This window comes from Thamnophis sirtalis, unplaced genomic scaffold, assembly GCF_051295495.1.
Source record: "Thamnophis sirtalis isolate CommonGarterSnake01/CBP01778 unplaced genomic scaffold, rThaSir2_p1.2 scaffold_10, whole genome shotgun sequence".
Classification (NCBI taxonomy): Eukaryota; Metazoa; Chordata; class Lepidosauria; order Squamata; family Natricidae; genus Thamnophis; species Thamnophis sirtalis.
Window position 1 is genome coordinate 45,651,117 of NW_028261390.1, and position 22,409 is coordinate 45,673,525.

The 22,409-nt window shown below is 34.1% G+C and overlaps 1 protein-coding gene across 5 annotated transcripts in view; it reads left to right on the plus strand.

Moving 5' to 3' along the window:
- Nucleotides 1–22,409, plus strand: part of FAT1 (FAT atypical cadherin 1) — a 119,636-nt gene that overhangs the window by 53,793 nt on the left and 43,434 nt on the right. For all 5 annotated transcript variants that reach the window (XR_001313312.2, XM_087724490.1, XM_014062249.2 and 2 more), the window contains exons 4-9: nucleotides 7,591–7,652; nucleotides 11,709–12,038; nucleotides 12,608–12,818; nucleotides 15,111–15,250; nucleotides 20,185–20,460; nucleotides 21,523–21,733. Coding sequence is in view for 4 of the 5 variants with exons in the window: in XM_087724490.1 (XP_087580616.1) it covers nucleotides 7,591–7,652; nucleotides 11,709–12,038; nucleotides 12,608–12,818; nucleotides 15,111–15,250; nucleotides 20,185–20,460; nucleotides 21,523–21,733 (1,230 nt within the window). In the remaining variant the exon portion in view is untranslated. The remainder of the gene's footprint in view (nucleotides 1–7,590; nucleotides 7,653–11,708; nucleotides 12,039–12,607; nucleotides 12,819–15,110; nucleotides 15,251–20,184; nucleotides 20,461–21,522; nucleotides 21,734–22,409) is intronic.

The window sequence follows — 22,409 nt, forward strand, 5'->3', positions numbered from 1 at the left end:
GAGCGCATCCAGAGAGAAACCGGGGAGAGAGGGACGAGAAAGCCGAGCTTCTGCTAGGGGTGGCTTTCTTCTCCTTCTCTCTCCTTGATTTCTCCCTGGTCACACTTACAGAGGAAGGAGGCAGCGATGCTGCTTGGCGTTCACTTACCGCTCACCACCGCTGCTCCTACGGCCCACCAGCTGCAGCCCTGCCTGCCCTGCTTAGCTGGGTGGCTGGCAGGGAAAGAGGCAAGCGCCGGCTATAATACCTGCCTTCTTCCTCTGCGAGCCACGGCAGCGAAGAAACAGGCTTCTTTGCCAGCCTCTCAGCTGATCCAGTCCCCCTTACACATGTGTGAGTTGAGTTGAGTTGAGTTGAGTTGAGTTGCGTTTATTTATAGGCCGCCCTTTTCCCTGAGGGGACTCAGGGCGGCTAACAACTTATGGGAGGGGAAGACGTACAATAACATAAAAATACAATATGTAATTAAGATCAAACAACATTCATTCAACATTCGGGCGGGGGCAAACTATAGTCTTTACCCCCAGGCCTGGCGGGATAGCCAGATCTTGAGGGCTGTGCGGAAGGTCTGAAGGGTGGTGAGGGTACGAATCTCCACGGGGAGATCGTTCCAGAGGGTCGGAGCTGCTACAGAAAAGGCTCTCCTCCGCGTAGTTGCCAGCCGGCACTGGCTGGCAGATGGCACTCGGAGGAGGCCTAATCTGTGGGATCTTATGGGTCCCTTAATGTGCCTTGCATTGCGGTAAGTGCAGTGTGTGTTTTTGACATGTGTGCCTTCCGTGGCGTGGCCAACACCTTTGGACACCCACCAGGTAATCGGCCGAGTGGCAGAGAAATTTGGCTTCGACAGAAGGGAAAAAAAAGCCGTTTGAAATTAGCCCTCTCTGCTAAAAAGGCAGGAACCAAAGCCAAGAGATAACAAGACGATTAACCATATTCGGTTAACCCTCAGAGCAGTAAGAGGCTGAATTTTGAGCTCTGTGAATTGCTTGTAGGACACAGAATGCCATGATCATAGGATTTATTGGGTTTTAGTTCATATATCTACGAATATAATTGGAAGGGATGTGTGAGAGAGAGGGGAGAGAGAAAGAGAGAAAGAAAGAGGAAGGGAGTGGGAGAGATACACACAAGGAAGGAAGGAATGGAGGGAGGGGGAGGGAAAGGAAAAAGAGAGACCAAGATAGAAAGAGAAAGAATGAAAGAAAAAAAGAAAGTGGGAGAGAGAGAGATGAAGAGAGAGAGAGAGAGAGAGAGAACTTATGACTACAATTGAGCCCAAAATTTTGGTTGCTAAGCAAGTTCCACCACATTTTCCACATTGGCCACACCCACCCAGTCACATGATCACCCAGCCACACCTACAGAATAGGTTCTAATTTTTTTTGAAACCCACCACTATGTAGGGGGATCCTTTTTTTATTTGGGTCTTTCATTTGGTTAGGAAGTGATTAACGTTTTTATAGAATTTTCAGTAATTCAGGAATCTTCTATATCTGACATATTTGATAGCTTTCAGAACTAGATTTATGAGTTATCTTGTAGTTTTTGTTATTACAAGCATAATTAGAAAACTTATTAGGCATTTTATTTTAAAAAAAACCTGTACTGGTTATGACTATTCAAAGTTACAACTGCGCTGAACAAATGAATTTACTGGCCCTCAAAGTCCCAGCTGCTGCAGTGCCTCCATAGGTATATGAATAAAATTCAGGCCCACCTGTATTTAGAACTACCTTGGGGCAATCATATTAATTATGGCTATGGGTGGCTTGGCTTGGATGAGAATGGGCCTTGCCTAATGATTGGGTAGGATTCAATTAACAGCAGCAATGAGGGCTGCCATATTGCTGTCGCTAAATAAGTGCAGTTACTTGACATTGCACTTTATAATCACATTATTTATTTGTTCTTTGTTATTGTTTTTGTTACAAATGATCCAAAACTCCAAAACAGAATGAAATTACAAAATGCAACTTCTGTTTCCATCTGGAACATAAAATTGGTGGGCGAAAGAGAGCTTCATAGAAATAAAGGAGATTACAATTACATAATTGATGTGATGACAATAGTTTAATAAAAATTATATATCCACAAAGTCATCAGCAGTTGGACTTGATTTAACAGTGTTTTATCTTTTAATACCTCTGTTATTATTATTTTTTTAATGTACTTTGTCTTCTACTGGGGGTCAAATTCATTGAGAGGGAAGGTTTTGCACACATTCCTTATTCTGCTTCCTTGGATTTTTAAGAAATGAAATCAATTTATTTTATTATTATAATGAAAGTACCACATGAAAGGGAAGAGCTTAGCCATATGAACCACTTTAATTCAAGTGAAGAAGAGGTTGTTAATTACCTGGAGCCTGTAATCATTACATTGCAGCATGCATCAAAAATGACTAATTCTCAGTGGACTGGAGTCAAACCTGCTCTAATTGTAGATCCATTTGCCTAGTACCAATAAATTTGCTAGATACCTATATAAAAAGTATCTTGAGCTGAAATGTGTTTTGTTATGCATTCTTGATTGTGAATGATAATAATGGACAAACTTATTTTTATTTGTCGTATAATTGTCCTATAATAGCTACTGCATTCAGTTTAGTTTAGAGAGTGGTAGACTAGCAGTTAAGTTACTAGACTTGGGACTGAAAGGTTAACGGTTTGAGATTCAAGCACCATGTGACAAAGGGAACTCCCATTCTTACCGCAGATCCTGCCAACCATGCCTTTTGAAAGCATGCAAATGCAAGTAGATAAATAAGTACCATTTCTGTGGGAAGATAATAGTGTTCAATGTGCCTCGACATATAATCATGTTGATGATATAGCATGGACATGTCTTTTGCTGGCTCACTAGACTAGGAAAAGGAGATGTGCATCATTTCCCCTACAGTTTTTAGTTTTAAAAAATAAACTGAATTTAAATAGAAAAAACGCAATTTTCAAATCAGGTTATCAACCCCATAACACATAAGAAAATGCACATTATGCCATATTTATGTAATATGCAAAATTATGCAATAACTAAAGTACCATTTCTGACTCTAGTAGTTGTTTCCCTGAATCTGGTTGGAGTATTGGAGTATGAAGTTTGAAGATACATATAGGAAAATGCAATCTTCCAGGTAGTTCAATAAAATGGCACTAAGCCTTTGAAGCAAATCATGCTGCTTTCATAAATGGAGTGGGAGCCATTGCATTGACACAGCACAGGTATAATGGGGATAAATATCAGCTTTAATTAATAAGATTACGGTCATCCTGGGATCAGCTGCCAATTCTGAACAGTTTTTAAAGGTTGCCTCTTATGACACAGTGCAGTTAGAGGCTGCCTGCATTAGTTGGTTTCTATTAAATAGACATTCAATTAGAGAGCAGAAAATCTAATTCAAGTATAGATTTGTTAAATATGATTGAGAACATTATGGAATCCAGTGTAAGTTTCAAGTCTTTCCATTATGATAACAGTGGAATTATCTGTATCATACTGATAACAATATCTTCATATTTCATCAATTATTGTTCCATTTACCTATGATGTGTAAAAGACTATAAAAAGATATATGATTAGTCCCCTTACCAGTTAGTCTCACTTCAGCAAGCTATTCAGGATCAGAGTTATCATTTGGGGAAGCTCCCCCATACATATTTACTAAATAATGTATTTTATTATGTATTTTAACAATTTAGATGGCATTCTCCTTCTTTTATGAACAGACTATCCTAGTATATTTTAGCAAAGAAAAGAAGCTATTGGTAATCAGCTTCTCACAAGATTCTCATAATCTCATAAAAATGAGATTCTCAAATCTCATACTATTTTGAATTAACTTTAGATTGCCAGAATCTAAAATGCAATATATAACAGCATATAACTGGGTTTTTCATTAGACCAGAAGTCTTATATATTGTCTTTTGCCAAATTACTAGATAATTTGGCAACATAATTTACTAATTTCAAATAATAAACAAAAGTGGAGAAGTAAAAATATTTCACCTAGATAAGCTTTATTTTACCAAGCTTATGGCACATTTTGTTCAAGTATGTGCCATTCTTGTTAAAAAAACAAACAAACAAACCTCAGAGTCAGATGATCTTGATTCTCAAACACAATGAAATAATCAAATAGATTAAAAATAGCATCAACAACATTTGATCTTTATCTTTGAGCTTTCCGGTTTCCTAGCCCTTTTTAATTTAACCAAATGGAAATTAAGCAACAGAATAGTTACATTGAGTGGGAAGAAACTTGAGATTAAAGAAATTTCACATAAAGTCACATCAGAACTTCTGTATATAATTGTAGAACAATGTACAGATGGGGAAATTAAAATATGGATTGATTTGCTCTTTTGGTTAAAGAAAATATAATTTGCTTGGATAAGCAGTACAAGTGCTCAGTAGATTAGTTTTAGACTTAGATTTGCCAAAAGGTATAAAATGGTTGTATTTTTCATATCACAGGAAACAAGGATTTGTTTTAACTACAACTTGTAGAACTCATTATGTAGAAGTCAATCATGCTGATTAGCAAGCATTCATGACTTGCTATCAGTTCCTTCTTTTTAAATCAAAGACCCTAAACCTATATAAAAAATAATGATATCAATGTAGAGTTTACTTTTCTTTAAAAAGCTGTTATTTTTTCCTATGAAATGAACATCAAGACAAAAATCAGTTGAATATTGAAATATATTATTTAGCCTTAAAGCAGAACTATTGAAATATAGTCAATTTAAGTGACTTAAATCTTCAGTTAATTCATAAAATAAGTCCTTAACACACTTGTTTAAATTTATGTGGGGGATTCATCCTAAAACAAAAACTAATATGTAATAAAGCAATAAAACATTGAAATTTTGTCCAATGCTCAAGCACTTTTCATAACTATATAGGTATTATCTAGTTGAAGTCTTATCCTTCCAAAAATGTTGCCCTCGGCTGACATTTTTATTTGAAAGTAAATATTTATTAAAAGTTGTTCAATTTATATTTTTATAAATGTCTGCCTTGTCCTTTCAAGAAACAATATTTACAGTATTGTGAACAGGACATCTTTTGTTTTTAAAATAACCAGATTAATTTAAATTCTATGCAATTAAATTCTTATTCGCTGTTTGAAAATTCATATAAAATATATAAAGTGCCCATAAACAGATTTTATAGTGAGTGGGTAAAGCTATGAGGGGCTAGTTCCTTTTGTTATACTTTGAATGTTAGTTTTATTGTGTGTTCTTCTTGGGCAGCAAGCCAATGTCTGGATCCATCTTCTCATGTGGCATTATATGACTTAAAAGTCTAATTCTTGCAAAATCTGCAGATTCATTATCTTAACATCTTAATGCTGCATAGAGACTGAGGAAGTAGTCTGGTACCGGCACATATGCACTCTAATGCCGGTACTTTGTAGTTTTGCTGAAACCAATTCTAGTGTTTCCTGACAGCTGATAACATAGTGACTGTTACAGCAAAATACCAAGTATGAGCTAAAATGGTAACCTTTGATCTAGCACATGAAGTCCTGGAGACTTCCTTGACAAACATACCAATCAAACAAGTTTGCCAGCATATACTTTATTGACTTTGTGCTAAGTAGGTGTGCCATCTGCTACCCATAGGGCACTGTTACTCACTTATTCATTCACAAGTTATACTTTAGGACAGCTCTTTGGATGTCAGTATGAGGTTGTAACTCATTAAGCCTATTTATAATGAGTATCCAGTTAAGGAAAACTTTTTTAAAGATAAGGCAACAGGAATACCATTATAGAAATGACATTATCTCAAGAATACTTGCAGTTTTCCCCTATAATTATTGTAATTTGTTTTAAGGCTGTAGAATACAGTCTGTCTAAATTTTCCAATAAGTGTTACTTAAGCTCCAGTTAAGCTGGATAACCTAATAGAACTATTCATGCTTAAAATGGAGAACATTGTAAAATGGGTTTCCAGGAATGTATCTCTAGCTTTTCAACTTTCCATTTAAAGGAAATTCTGTAACTGGCAATTCTAAAACTGTTTTAAGAAAACTGTAATTCTATAACTCGATCAGCTTTATAATATACCATTATATCCCTTTTTTGCTATGTGTTTGTACATATATAAGGGAACAACTATACTTGTAAGTAAAGTGTACTACATTTGATGTTGACACTGCTATATATTCCGTAGAATAGATTTTTGCATTACATATTTTCACCATGTCTGTCTAGTTGGAACTAATTCCAAGAATGAACATGTAAAAGTGCAGGAAAAGAATAGATTTTGAAGAATGTTCTTAGACAGTCTTAAAATGATGTGCTAACATAGATGGTGCCAGATGGTGGAATATGCTAATTGATGTCCAATCTGTTAGAAATCAGAAAATAGCTCTGTCAGAAGTATAGAGGTCAAAAAGTCAGACTGAAAGTATATCCAAATGCTGACTTATAATTATCTTTCAGGCTGTAAAAAACAGTTGATGAGAGCCTATTCTTGTTACTTCCTTACTATTTTGTGAATGTTCCATACCAGTCCATTAAAAGCACCTTTTAATTAGGAACTTAGCATTCATTTGAGCTTAGTGTATGGCATTATTGATAGTTAATAGTGAAAAGGGTCAGTTTAATGATAAATGGGAAAGCTGTGTCCACATTTTAGCTGGAGGCATGAAGAACTTTAGCCTGGAAAGTCTGAAAACATGAGGCTAAAGGAAAACTACATATGTTTATTTCAACTCAGACATTTTTCCTTCATGATTTAAAATTTTAAGCAGCTTGCTTTCCTTACACTCTCCAGCTGAATGTATGGAAATCAGAGGGGAAGAAAAGACAGGACCAGTATCGTGCTCCTTTGTCTTATTTGAAACTATCCAAGCATTCAGCCAAACTGAAGATGACCACAGCAGCCCTGGTCAAATTCTACATGTCATCATTAATTCCTTGTTTATATATTGGTATTCAAAGAAAGAATCCTAAAAAATAAAGCAAATCTGCACCATTTGTGTTTCAAGCTAGATATAATAGTCAAACTATTTTTTTTATTTAGAAAAAGATACATTTTAAAATCCCCATTAAACTTAATATGATCTCCATCTCACAAGGGACAGGACAGTTTAGTGGATGATTTCTTCCGGAAACATTTATGGCCCATCCCCATAATGCAATGCGTACTTAAAATCACATCAGTTTTTTTTTCATTTACTTGACAATTATATTCTGCTTCTTCTCTAAATGATTGGATTTGCTTACATAGTGACTCTTAAAACAAATGTACTCTATGAAGTCGGTTGGGCCAATGGAGCAGGAGTATCTAATTTGCTGTATTTGAAAGCAAATAAAGAACTGAACTCTGGCTGAATTCTTCAGTAGTGGTCTTCCCTAACTCTGCCATTAACATTAAGACTTTCTTGCTCATTATCACAGCATCAAGTACGTCAGGAATGAATCAAATATTAAATAAACTCGGAAAATACATATATACAGGCTAATACAATACTTTTGTAACAAAATTAGATTATAAAATTGCAGTTGACAATATTCCCTTTTTCTCATCATACCAAATAATGATTAATGAATTGATCTTTTTATATATATTTGCAGGTCTAATTACAACAACCTCAAGAAAACTTGACCGAGAACAGCAAGCAGAACATATATTAGAGGTAAATTATGCTGCTGTGTTCTTAGTACACTTCTACGAAAAATAATTGTGCTGTGGGAGGGGGAGGGATATTTTTGCACAATAACATAAAGGTTCCCCTTGCACATGTGTACTAGTTGTTCCCGACTTTAGGGGGCAGTGCTCATCTCTGTTTCAAAGCTGAAGAACCAGCGCTCTGTAATCATGTGGCTGGTATGACTAAACAGGGAAGTCGTACAAAATGCTGTTACCTTCCCACCAAAGTGGTCCCTCTTTTTCTACTTGCATTTTTTACATGCTTTTGAACTGCTAGGAACAGCGAAGCTGGGACAAGTAACGAGAGCTCAGTCTGTTACGTGGCACTAGGGATTCTGCTGAACTGCCAACCTTTCTGATCGGCAAGGTCAGCATCTTAGCCACTGAGCCACCACATCCCTTTTCTTCTGTACAATACACCTCCCAAATATTTCTGTCCTTCTTCTGCTCTTTCCCCTTCAATGCAATGAGAGTGTGCTAAATGGGAATCCATAAAGTTCTAAATGCTAGGTCTCCCTCTTCAGTCCTTGGGAGGAAAATTTGGGTTTCAACAGTCCCCATGTGACTGCTTAGAAGAAGGAAAGGTTTTTTTTTTTTAATAAGACAACTTCATCCTCAAGTCTCCAATTACATGTATTGCAGTCTTAATTATCTGTTTATCTGTTCATTCCTTCTGGCACACCAACATCTTTGTTCAAAGTGCTCACCCAGCTGGAGTCAGTTTTGTGAGGTTTAGAAATGGAAATCAGCTTCCATTTCTTTCATACAAACTGTCTGGGTATGATCTGAGTATTTGCTTCCTATTATTATGCTTCACTGTGTCCATTTATACTTGGAACAGGAAGGCCTGCCATTGCAATGATCCCAGTAAAATCCCCTGCAAATTCAATTACTCTTGTGAAACAGAAATCCAGCATTGAGCTTTTATTATATATTACATTAAACTAATGCATTGTGTGCCATTCTTTAGTCAATTGTTCTAGAGCCATGCCAATTCTGACAATTCGATGAAGGCTGCTCAGTAAGCTGTTTGCAGGCCTGATCAGCAAGAGATTAATATTGCACTTCATCAAAAAGATTTGGCTGCTTTCTTTTTTTTTCCACAGTAGTTCTGTTTATAGTAAAAGCTGCACTGTTCTGGAAATGTGGAAATGTGTGAGATTCATCAAAAACATAACAGGGATATCAAAGAAAAAAGTACAGTAAAATAAATGAATCTATTACAGGGGTACATAATTTCACTTGGGAAGATTAAAGACAAAATTGCACTTGACATCCAGGGGCACTTTAAAATTTGTCAAAATATGTTAATTTAGAAATGTTACATATCTAGCATTTGCCAGCCTGGAACTTTTTAGGTTGTATTTATTTAACTTTAATTGAATATTGTCATAAAATTTCTGGACATTAAAAGTTTTGACTAGAGAAACTACCAAGTTTATTTTTTATTTACTATTAACATTTATCCTATATTTTACTTCTCTTTCCATTGAAACAAAGATATCCTATTTATATTTTCTTAGGTTCTAAACTAATCTTTATATAGATCTTTTAAATTCAGTAAGTACATATGTGTTATAGTTACATTCAGTGTTTCTTAGAATACATGATTTGTTCCTACATAACATTGGGGGGGGGGGAGCAATTATTTTCTCTGTACTTAGTTATACCTCCAAAAGTTATAGTAGTGTCCTAAACATTTTGTTTCAGAGACTATGGCATCTGCAGTCGATGGACGTACTTTTAGTTAGAACTGCATTGGATTGCAATTGTAACTAAAAGTATGAATAACTGTTCTTGATTCTTTAACAATATTTGTTGTTGTTGTATAAGTGTTTTGGTAGAACCACCTTAGCCAGTTGCTTATTTTTTACAAAGTTTCTGAGTGTTAGTAATAATGTCTTCAAAGCCCTACTCAGCCATAAAATCTATGGGTGGCCTTCGATGAGGAATGTTCATTCTGTTTATTGTTTCTCAAAGAAATATGTTTGGAGTGTGGATCAAATTCAGCCCTGGAGATATTTGGGAAAGGTGTGATAGAAATACAGTAGAGTTGAATGTTCAAATAGCAACATAGTAGGTGAGTTTAGCAGAGGGTCTTTACTTCAACATTTTATCTAAAATAAATCAAAAACTTAAATTATTTTATTCATGAGAATGAAACACCATTCTATCCTTTTCACTTGTTCCCTTTATGCCAGATCCATTCTTGAGAATTAGGGATTTTATAGAGAAATTTAGAAAGTGGTAAAGAGGGCTGCAAAGGGTAGAGCACGAGAAAGATTTTGTAAGCAGACTCCTTATTTTTTCACACTGCGTCTTCTTAAGTCCTGCCTTAGAAATATGCAGAGAAAAAGTTTCAAGGTACATTATAAAGATAGCAAATCAAAAGCAATTTGACTTAGTGAGCAGTAGAAAAATATTTTTAAAAAGCAATAAGCACCTTAAAAATCTACTACAATGGTATTTTTTGTTTTATACATCCAACACCATTATTTTGCAAGCTCTGGACCTATGGATGTAAACAATGCAGATATAGACACAGAACAAATGAAAGAGTCCAGGTCAGCAGTACTATTGAACATAGCCAACCTAACCAAATACATTAACATTGAAATAATCAGAACCATGAACCTCATCAGCCTTTGTCTCACTACCTACTATCAGTTTCATGGGCAAATATACCAACAAAACACTCTCAGGACACATAACAGAGACTATAATGCAGAGTCTGGATATTATAGCTCTCCAACAGATACAACCAAAAGTATGGATCAGAAATGTAGGCATTTTTATCTTAATAAAAAGGAAGAGCTTAATCACTAACAAAGGATAGTTGGTACAGTTGTGAAAATTCTGTACTCTGCCTTTTCATGGCAGCTACTGCAAAGAACATATAAGTAAAAAATACAAAACCTACATTCATATAAATAAGCATAAACATGATAATATGGTTGATTCAATCTTATTCCATCCCATATAAGAGTCACAACTTTAGTAGATTTATATTGAATGACATTGCATATTTTCACATGAAATGAACAGTTTGTGCATATGTGTGATGTGAAATATAATATTCAGGCAAAAATGTTTATAAATTAGCATAAGGACTTAAAATGGGTAAGAGTTTTGCAAGTTTGGTAATTACTAAGAGTTTTAAAGACTTCAGACTTAGGAGCAGAATCTAACATTCAGGTGCTCTTTTGGTTGCCTCTATAATACCATTGCTGTATTCTGACTTCCATTTTCTTTTCAGGTATAATTCATAATGTCGGTTATTATTGTTAAAGCTGGCATAGGGCCAGGTTATTTGCAAAGCCACAGCTCCCTTTGCCTCCATCAGGTCAGATAGATGGCACTTAGGCAGAGTGTCTTCCAAGTAGCAGCTCTACTACATGAAATACACTTCTCCTTGAGATCTGTCAGGATTCCATCCTTTTAGATGGCTTTCCCCCAAACTTTGAATTATGATGGTGAAACTGACCCCCAATAATTGTGATTTTTAAAAATACATTCACGGACTCAAGAGTTATTTTTTGGAGGTTAGTTTTTGTTGATTCTTTTGTGTTCTTGTTCTTGCTAGAGATGTGGCACATAAGATGGATGGCTCTATAAATAAATGCATCATTTTAAAAGTGACTCTCTTCCTCCCTGTTTTAGCTTCAGCACTGCGGAATTTGGTTCTAGTCCTGATTTGTTAAATAAAATATTTTGAACATTAGAACTATACTTAATATTAGCACCATTTAAGGATAGTATTTAATTATTTTCCAAGTGCTTGCAGTAAAGTGAGTCATGTTTTCCATTTTGATACATAGACAATTATGAATACTTAAGAAGTTGATTTAATTTAGGCTTATATTAGATATTGTTGGCAAAGATAATCACATTTTTATCCACTTTTCAAAATATTTAGACATTACAGCTGGAAACGGTATTGAAAGTTCTACAGTGGGAAAAATAGAGGGGGAGTCACAGTCTGCTTTGATTTGTAACAAAGAAGAAACATTTATTTTTGTGAATTGTTTTATTGTCCAATTAGGTAACTGTGACAGATAATGGTACACCAGCAGAATCAACCCTTACCCGTGTCATTGTGAAAATTTTAGATGAAAATGATAATCGACCTCAATTCTTGCAAAAATTTTATCAAATCAAACTGCCCGAGCGTGAAAAACCAGAGAGAGAAAGAACAGCAAGAAAAGAACCAATCTATCGTGTGGTAGCTGCAGACAAAGACGAAGGTCCCAATGCAGAAATATCTTATAAAATTGAGGATGGCAATGAGCATGGAAAATTTTTTATTGACCCAATAACGGGTGTTGTCTCATCTAAGAAATATTCTGGAGCTGGAGAATACGACATTCTAACAGTAAGTCTGTATTTCAATTACATGACCTTGCATTCTATCAATGCCTTTGAATTTTTATGTAACACTATTATAGTTGTTTGGGAAATGGTGTAAAATACTGGAAAATCTTTAAATTGATAGAAATTTAAAACCAAACTTTTACTTTTTCAAAATATAAATGAGATGAGTGTTATCCTTTTTATAAAATAATAAAATGTTCATGTAATATTTTAGTAACCAAATGGTTTTTAAAGAACATTCTCTTAGCTAAGATTCAGTTGTTCATTGTGCAAATAGTTTTCTAGCCTGCTTCTTCATACATACAGTCTCCATTTTATACATTTATATACTTTATATATAGATAATATAATGCAGTTTATTCTAATATAGTTGAGAATAAACCTTAAAGTCAATAAATGCTTGAAAATGTCTGAATAGGATTGTATTGAAAGTTCTTTTGCAGCTACAAACTTACTGGTTCTTGACCTTTCCTGATTGTGAGTTGGCCATTTTAGTCCAGTATTTTCTGTGTTGTATATAATTTATTTTCCTTCAAACATTTAAAATTTCTAATACTGTTATATTCTTAGATCAAAGCTGTGGATAATGGACGTCCACAAAAGTCATCAACAGCCCGTCTTCATATAGAATGGATCTCAAAACCCACTCCATCTTCTGAACCCATTTCTTTTGAAGAATCGTTTTTTTCTTTTACGGTCATGGAAAGTGATCCAGTAGCTCACATGATTGGTGTAATAGGTGTAGAGCCACTTAGTACTCCACTCTGGTTTGATATTACAGGTAAGAGAATTTTAGAATTTTTCATTGTGACTTCTTGATTATTTAGATCAGGGGTGTCAAACTCTTCGCCCGCAGGCCAGATTCATCACACACTGGCCACGTCCATCCCTTCTTTAGCAAAGGGGAGGGAGTGATAATATGTCATGTGATCATGTGAGTTTGACCCCCCCCCCCCGATTTAGATGATAGTTAATATCTCGTCAGTAGCTACAAAATGAAAAGAAATCTAGGAAGGATTTAATTAAATATATGCTGTTGATGAGTGATGGGTTGTTTCATAAATAAAATAATCCAACGTTCTATGTTCCAGTATGAAAAATAATTGCACTGTCTAATTTAATAGCTAGATTCAATTTAATAAAAATGGATAATTAAGGACAGTATTTTAAATGCATTACTAAGCAATGCTGATTTAGCCATACCAATCACAAAGATTTTGGGTCCTTTCATCCCAATGAAGTTGTTGCACATCAGGGGTTCTGCTTAAATTTAATTTTTGAAGAGCACTGTAAAAAAGCCATTGATGTCTATCAATCTGGAAAAGGATGCAAAAATATTTTCTAAATTGCTGTACTCTAATAATCCATAGTTAGACACAATGGACTTATCACTCAAAGATATTCAGATATTCCATGAAAGTAACTATCAAGCAGAAGACTTTATTCAATGCACTTTGTTGCAGTTTCAGTTCAATTTCAGTTTCTTAGGTGCACACCATTTATTAAGAGTAGAACAAGCCAGAATGCTTGGGTTGCACTCTTGAGATCTAGTTAGTAGATAAGGGCTAGTTGGAGTAATTGATCTATGTCTGACTGCTTGTTCCTAGCTGAATGGGAATTGTGAAAATTTCTATTTGCACGAAATGCTGCTATTGTGTAGATAATAAAACGTACTGATTGGAATCCTGCAATTACTGCAAGTTTCTTGACTGTTACTACCAGCATGAATCAAATTGATTGTCATTTTCTGTATTTGCCTTATTATTATTATTTTTTCCTTTTTGGCTTTATCAGAGGACAAAGTTGCTAGTGAAGTTTTTTACATCTTTCCCATGGCTTGTATAACAGAAGGTATCTGCTTAGATCACATAATTGCAGTCAGATTATGAGATCTACACTAAAAAACATTGATGTAGAATATGTTATATCAGTTCACAGCTTTCTAGTTCACAATAATTGGCCATGGTTCTGTCTGTTATTTTATCATCGCCAATGCAATGTGCTCCTAAGCAATTCAGATAAAGAGTATGATGTTCTGCTGTAGCCCTGTTTGTGTTTTGTAGCAGTTAGAAGCTTTATCCTGCTTTTAGAGTTGGCAATCTAGAAATTCAGTATTATTTGTAATAAGGCAATATCCTGCCCATTATTTGTAAACATACATGTGATTAAATGCCTTTAACATCTCTCAAGCTTCTTTACAACTAAATATATGTTTGGAAGAAATGTACAATGTAATTGTGAAAGAAATGCAGCTCAAGAATGAATGACAACATCTGTTTTAAAATTATTTTAGAATATTTTTTAAAAAAATATAATCAATATGCACCATGGAAGTAAGATAATTTGAGTGGGTATCCCCAGTAACTTGGTAACACATAACATGATTTATTATTTAGAAATATTTTATCTAAAATTTAGAATAAATAAAATTGGGTGGGCAAAAATATTTATTACACTAATTAAAGTTTCTTTTAATCATTTTCATAATATTTAATACAATGCCACTTCATTATTGCTGCAGAGTGGGTTCCATTCAAAATAAATCTATCATGGTCAGAATTAATTTCAGGAAAAGAAAAGGGTGGCTGGAATTTTTTATTTATATGCAAGATTCATTTTATTTATATGCCGCCCTATTCCCGGCGGGACTTTTGTCTTTATCTTTATTTTTACTCAGAAGCCTTTGAGGAAATTCTAGTAGTAAAAATATAGCATGGTGAATCAGTTCTGTTGGATTTTAACACTAAATACATAGTTTTGAATGAAATAGAGATTTTAAATGGCTATTCCTCTTTTATTCCAGTAAGATTATCAGTTGAGTGCTTCAAAGTTGTTGTTTTTTTAATTTGATTAAAACATTGGGGTAAGGGTGGACAACTATGGCCCTTTAAGACCTGTGGAGTTTAAACTTCCAATTCCTGGAATTCCAGAGTCAGCCATGGAGTTGAACTCCACAGGTTCTAAAGGGACCATAGTTGCCTATTCTATTCTTTGCATTAGAGCAAAGAATATTCCCATGTTACAAGAAAACGGGATTTTATGAATTTACTTCTTGTGCAATTTTTTGGAGCAGGTGGCAACTCTGACAGCCGATTTGATGTGGACAAGGGCACAGGAACAATAGTTGTCGCTAAACCTCTTGATGCAGAACAGAAATCAAATTACAATTTGACAGTAGAAGCAACAGATGGAACTAGAACTATTAGTACACAGGTAACGGATTTCTAATTAACTGTTTACAGAAATCAGATTGTGTTTGTGTGTTCATGTGTTCATTTTCAGTGTCCCTGGGCAGAATTACATAAAGTACCGTATTTTTCGGAGTATAAGATTCACCAAGGTTTTGAAGAGGAAAATTTCTAAAAAAAGTAGGTAGATAGATAGAGGGATAGACAGGGAGATAAAGAGAGAGAAATACAGTAGGTAGGTAGGGAAAGAGAGATAGTGTGTAGGAAGGTAGGTAGGTAGAGGGAGAGAGAGAGAGAGAGAAATGCAGTAGATAGGTAGGGAGAGAGTAGGTAGGTAGGTAGGTAGGTAGGTAGGTAGGTAGGTAGGTAGGTAGGTAGATAAAGGGATAGAGAGAAAGGGAGAGGGATAGAGAGAGAGAGAACTAGGGAGAGAGAGAAATACAGTAGATAGATAGGTGTTTCTGCTGGCACAGCACTTGATCAATTTAATTCTCATCAATCAATTAAAGAGCTTTCCAAAAGGAAAAAAAAGTTTTTGCACTCTGCAAACCTCTCAAAAATGGCCATTTTTCACGAAACAGGCCTGTTGTTTTTTTCAAAAATAGGCATGAATAGCCTTGGGGTGGGGGTCTTGCAGATTGCTCCTAGGAGGGGAAGGCAAAAATGAGCAAAAAGGGCCCGTTTTTTGTCAAAAAAAATTGCATGCATACCTTATGGAGGTTTGAATGCTGCTGGGGGCAGGGAGGCAAAAAACAGCCTGTTTTTTGCTCATTTCTGCCCTCCTCAGCCTCCATGAGCTCTCTGAAAGTCTCCATAAGGGTATGCACAGCCATTTTGGTGAAGCGGCAGGGTTTCGGAAGGCAAAAAATGCTGTATTCCGTGTATAAGACGGATTTTCAGCCTGTTTTTTGAGGAAAAAAGGTGCGTCTTATAGTCTGAAAAATACAGTAATATTATTTGAAAAATAGTTTTCTATACAAATATAATACAATAGCTTAAAGTTCCATAATTCTAAGGGAGACGATTCTGTGTGAGTATATAAGTACACTTTGTGTCAGCTTTAAAATCAGACAGTGTTCTACCATTAGTACAATAAATGAAAACCAGAAACAAGACAAAGCTACAATTCACATAGGAAAAGAAAGTATAATAGCAGTAATAAGAAAATACTACAATGTGTATATCCATACACACAAATTCAGTGAAAATAATCATTTCTATAGTGAAATCATTTTGTTTTGATGTCTGGATTAATGTTGGTCTTAAAAGTAATAATGACAGATTAGGTTTCTTACTACTAGATGTTCCCCAACAAAAATTTCCATCTGTTTATATGTCTTCATTGTATATACTAGTAGTATATTTATGTTTGTATATGGGGTTATTTAAATTAAAACCTGAAATAAAGCAACAATAGCTGTTTATGTTTGAATTATCCCAATGATTAAAGACCTCCTGTTTATTTTGATGTCAAGATAAAATGACTGTGAATATAACTTCTCTGTTGAAACCACATGAAACAACTTCCATATGACAACAATTCTCCATACAACTTGGCACCAGAATTTTGAGGAAGACTGTTTGAAACAAAAGCAATTTGAATAAACTCAACTGTGACATATGAAATGATTAAAGAACAAATTCAGTTTAAAGATTAGAAAGTAGAAAATGAAAGATTTATTATCAGTCCTACTTGTACTTTGAAATAGCTGGGCCAACTTTTTCTTCTGCCCACCTTCTCCTCTTCAAAAGATGAGAAAGATAAGTTATGTGTGGTATGAACATGAATTCGTACCCTCTCCACCGTCCAAGCCTTCCGCATAGCCTTGAAGAACTGGCTCGCCCGTCAGGCCTGGGGATAAGGATAGTTACCCCTCCCGAATGATGAATGTATGTTGCCTACCATTTTACTATATGTCTCTATCTTGATGTTTGTATTCCCCCCTTCCCAGTTTTATGTGAGCCGCCCTGAGTCCCCTCAGGGAAAAGGGCGGCCTACAAATTCTAATAAAACTAGATAAAAACTAGATAAACTAGAATAAAGAGAAAGTTTTCCCCCTTTATCTAAAACATGGTTATCCAGTGTAATTAACTGGTTTTAGACCATTGGAAGAGACCTTGACATAGCTTATTGTTAAACTGTGAAATATGCTGCCAGAAGATGTGCTGATGAACATCAGCTGAAATAGATCTGAAAGATTTATTAGATACCAATTGTTGAGAAGTTAGACTATGACTTATTATCAGAATGAGATAAAGAATGCCATTATATACAAATCCTAAGGAACGCAGAATCATTGTCATCATGGCAGACACTGTTGAGATTTGGCTGTTTATTTAGTCAAAGGGTAGATTTGGTTCTTTGTCAAAACAGAATCTTTGAGTGATTTTTCCTATGGTTAAAATCAAATATTGACCATGTCCTCTAGAAAATAATAGTTTGCTATTTAATAAAACCTATATCATTTTTAAAAGTTTTTTTATTTGTCAAGAAAGGAACAGATTACTTTTGTGATAAAAGTTTATCTGAATTTTCATATTCCTTTCTTAAAAGAATTAACTGAATTTTGGCTACAGGAATTTAACACTATTATGTAAAAGAAATAGAATTGTGTTTATTTAATAAGCAGCAAAGTTTCCAACTAGTCTAGACATGTTTATTGCCTAAGGCAATTTTCCCAAACTTCTCTTAAAGAATTCAGTTTTTAAAATTCTAAAAGAAAGCTTTGAAGTGTTGTTTATTATTGTAATATATCATGTCACCGCATTATCTATTATGTTATTTATTATATTATTCTATTGTTCATCCAGGGGTATCCTGAGGATTCCCAGTTTTATTCAAAATTATGAAAGCAACATTGCATTGTGGGAGGACATACATGGTCCTCTTTATGCATGCATATAATATCACATTGTGATCACATGCAAAAGGGGAGAAACTTAAGTCATGATGTTCCACTTCATCATTCCCCATGCCTCCCACAGATTTATCTATTTATACCGGTAGTTCTCTACTTACAACCGTTTGTTTCATGACCATCCAAAGTTACAACAGCAACTGAAAAAAACTGACTTCTGATTATTTTTCACCCTTAGGGCATTGCAGGATCACAGTGGTCACATGATCAAAATTCATATATTTTTTTGGCAATTGGAATGTATTTATGACAGTTGCAATGTCCCAGTTCATGTGATCATCTTTTGCAACTTGCTTACAAACAAAATCAATAGGGAAGCCAGTTTCATTTAACAACCATGTTACTAGCTTAACAACTGCAGTGATTTACTTAACAATGACAAGAAAAATGGGGCAAAAGTCACTTAACAACTGTCTTGGTTAACAAGGCAAACTTTGGAGTCAATTGTAGTCATAGGTTGAGGACTACCAGTGGGTATTTTTTAAAGACTTTTAAGCAAATAATAACTTCATGAAAGATCTTATGGGAAAAAAATAACCCTGAAGTATAACTGGGGTGAGCATCTGTGGAATATTTGATGAAGTTATCTAAACATTGATGAGTGAAGTGCTGTTGCTGCTACAGTCTCAGATGTCCTTGTCACTTTTTGGTATCATAGAAATCATGGCCTCTGGTCTTCTTTCTTGTCAGTTCTTATATGTCTTGTTGATCACTGCTGTCATATAATGTTCTAGAGCACTCAGATATTTGTCCCAATTGCTAGTTGACATACATGTATTTTTTGTAAATTTTGGAATATTTTATTTCAGTGTGTATGTATGTATGTATGTATGTATGTATGTTGTGTGTGTATATATATATATATATGTTCACAGAAGTGTTAATGACTGTAGCTTGATTTTTTTTCTGTTACGTTCATAACTTCTATAAAGTAACTCATTCATTTATAGCAGTTAGAATTGCTGGATTAGACAGCAGTTAGATATATTAGATGTATCCTTGTTGATTTATTTCTAGTTGCTTAGTTTTATAGTTACTTATTAGCATTGCTTTTTATATCATAACATTTATACCACTCTATTGTATTCTGCACATTATACTTTACATAGTATCCATATTAATTATATTTTTACATGTAGATTTTAGTGATATTAAGGTTTTTTTCTTTTGTTAATAATTCTGTGTTTTAGTATTTTTTCATTGACTAGGCTGTTCATATTTAGATGGTTGTAAATTGTCGTTTTATGCTAACTTAATGACTGAAATAGAGATTGATGCTGCATACATGTAGAAAAGGAAATATTTCAATAATATTTACAGTGTTAAAGTTTGTTCATAAATAAAGGATTGGAGAAAACAAACACATAGTATAAAGATTTGTTTTGAACTATCTGTATATGAAACTTGTAATTGATAGTAAATGTATATCAGACGTGATCATTTCAATCAATATATATATATATATATATATATATATATATATATATATATATATATATATATATATATATATGTGTGAATGAATATTTTATGAACCACGTTAATATGCTTTTCTTAGTCCTAAAATGTTGAACTCTGGTAAAATAGTACAAATATTGTCACTTTTATATGAAAGTAACTAACTGTTCTGAATTATATAATTCCACCTAGAATCATTGGATTGGAGTAGTCTATAATTTCTGCTAATTTGGTATAGTTAGTAAATATAACATACTATAGTAGATATGATTGAAAAGGTCTGTCACATGTTAAGGATGTTATATTTTCTACAAAGACCAGCCCATCCTAAAGATAATTGTGTTCTTTAGAGGACAAAATAAGAATTTCATACATCATGCTCAGAATCTTGGAAAACTTCTAAAATAGTGGATGGCCAATTTTTTTCCCTCTGCAACAGACTCACTTGAGCCTCTCTAATATGTATTATTTTATATTGTCGTCTGTAGCTTGTTTGCAGCATTATTTTCTGATTTCCTGTGGGGTTTCATATTTATGTTACAATGTTGTTGCTGCCATGTTTTATTTTTGCATGTCATTTCAGGTGTACATTAACATAATAGATACAAATGATCACAGACCAGAATTTTCTCTGTTAGAATACCAAGTCGTTATAGCAGAAGACATATTGCCAGAGACAGAAATTTTGCAAGTCAGTGCCTCAGACAGAGATGAGAAGAATAAACTAATTTATACTATGCAAAGCAGCATGGATCCTACCAGCCTTAGGAAATTCCGTCTTGATCCTGTAACTGGCTCACTTTATACTGTTGAAAAGTTGGATCATGAAGTCATCCATCAACATGTTCTCACAGTCATGGTAAAAAACCCATTATTGTACTTGTTTTTTAGCTGAAGTGTTAAACTTTGCAAGCAGTATATGGCTACAAATCTGAAAAACAAATTAAATGTCTGGCTTTTCAGTAAAACAGTACCATTTATAAGTAGAAACTGAAATGACTGCAGGTCAGCTATCTCTTACACTTATATATAGCACATAGCTTAACCATTTACTTGTTTTTGCTTGGGAAAGGTTTGTGGGATATGTAAATTGGGAAGCCTTCTTTCCCTAATTTTTAGAATGCCTTCCCTTTTCAATACACTCGTTAGCTCTCACCCAAACCACCCTTCAATTTAACTCTGAGCTGTAAATTAAAAAGTTATTTGTTTAAATATTAATTCTTCTGTGATACTACTTATGATGCTCTTTGGCAACTTGTTATCTCCAAATCTACAAGACACTGGCTTTAAAATGAAATATCCAAATTATAGGTCTGCCAACTCACTATAGCAATTCTGGGCAACTAACATAGATGGTAATACTGTAGAACTGACCTATTTCATAAAGAGTTCTGTAAACTTTATTTAGATGACATATTTGAAAGATCAAAAATTTTCTAAACACTATAAAATACTAATGCCAGCTAATGTTATGGTCTTTTTCCACATTCAAGCTGTTTAATGTTTTGTCCCCTCATTTCTGTTTTGTTCTTGTTTGGAAGGCATTTCACTTTGAATATTCTCAAAGAGACGACCAATTAAAAAGAAGTGCTTAACTATTATTATTCCTTTTCCCCATTTTAATTCCTATCTCTTCCTTGTCTAATCTAACTAAGGAGATTTATATAAAAAGCCATCTGTAACGCTAATCATATGCTTGTGAATGGTACACAATATTAAAAACACTCACCCACATCACAAAAGAAATAGGCGAAATTGTAATATTTATTCTCTTGCATTGTATGTGTTTGTATTGAGCAAAATTATTTCTGTAGGATGGAGGTTTGACAATTTGTTTAGAATAAAGTTCCATGTAAAAATTGAATTTTTGTTGATTTGGATAAAATAATGTGCTAATTGTTAACTGTGCTAATTATTTTAGGTACGAGATCAAGATGTTCCTGTCAAGCGTAACTTTGCTAAAATCATCATTAATGTTAGTGATACAAATGATCACGCTCCATATTTCACCAGTTCTTCTTATGAAGGCCAAGTATATGAATCAGCAGCTGTTGGGTCCATGGTGGTTCAAGTTACAGCATTAGATAAGGATAAAGGGGAAAATGCAGAAATCATATACTCCATAGAATCAGGTAAATTCCAATATTTTCAATATGTTGTCAAGATCAAAATGTAATTTAAAAATATCCACAGTTTACAATATGCAAATTGTGACCAGACCTACATTATTCGAATAATGCAAAGCTTACTTTCAAAAGTATTTGATCTATACTGAATGTATTTCTTTGTTCAAATTATTTGTATAGTATGAAGCAAAACAGCATCCCCTCCCCAAGAAGAAAATCCTCAGATTATTAACCATTAAAATGAAGTAATGATTGGTTAATTTTGTTTTCTCCCTGTTTTAAATGTAGTTAAGTAATGGCTCACTTATTTTAAAAGTTAAAAAAAATGACAATCTATATATTATCTGGAATATGCTGCACTAAAAGCAGCAAGGAGATTAGAAATGTCTGTTTCTAGGATCCAGAATGATGATGAAATACAGCTGCTACTTTAAAAGGAAGTTTCATAAATCAAGAGGCATCTCTGAAAATGATCTGTGTATCTAGAGTCATATAATTTTCCATTTATAGAATGATGGCTTCTGATGCAATAGATTTCCAACAAGACTCTCACAGCACAGAAGGTTATATAAAGGGAATCTTCTACTTTTAATTAAATATAAAGATTAGAACCCCACATTTGAGGTTAGGTTGTAATCTATCAATTAAAATGTATAAAACATAGCATCCCATGTTGTATGAA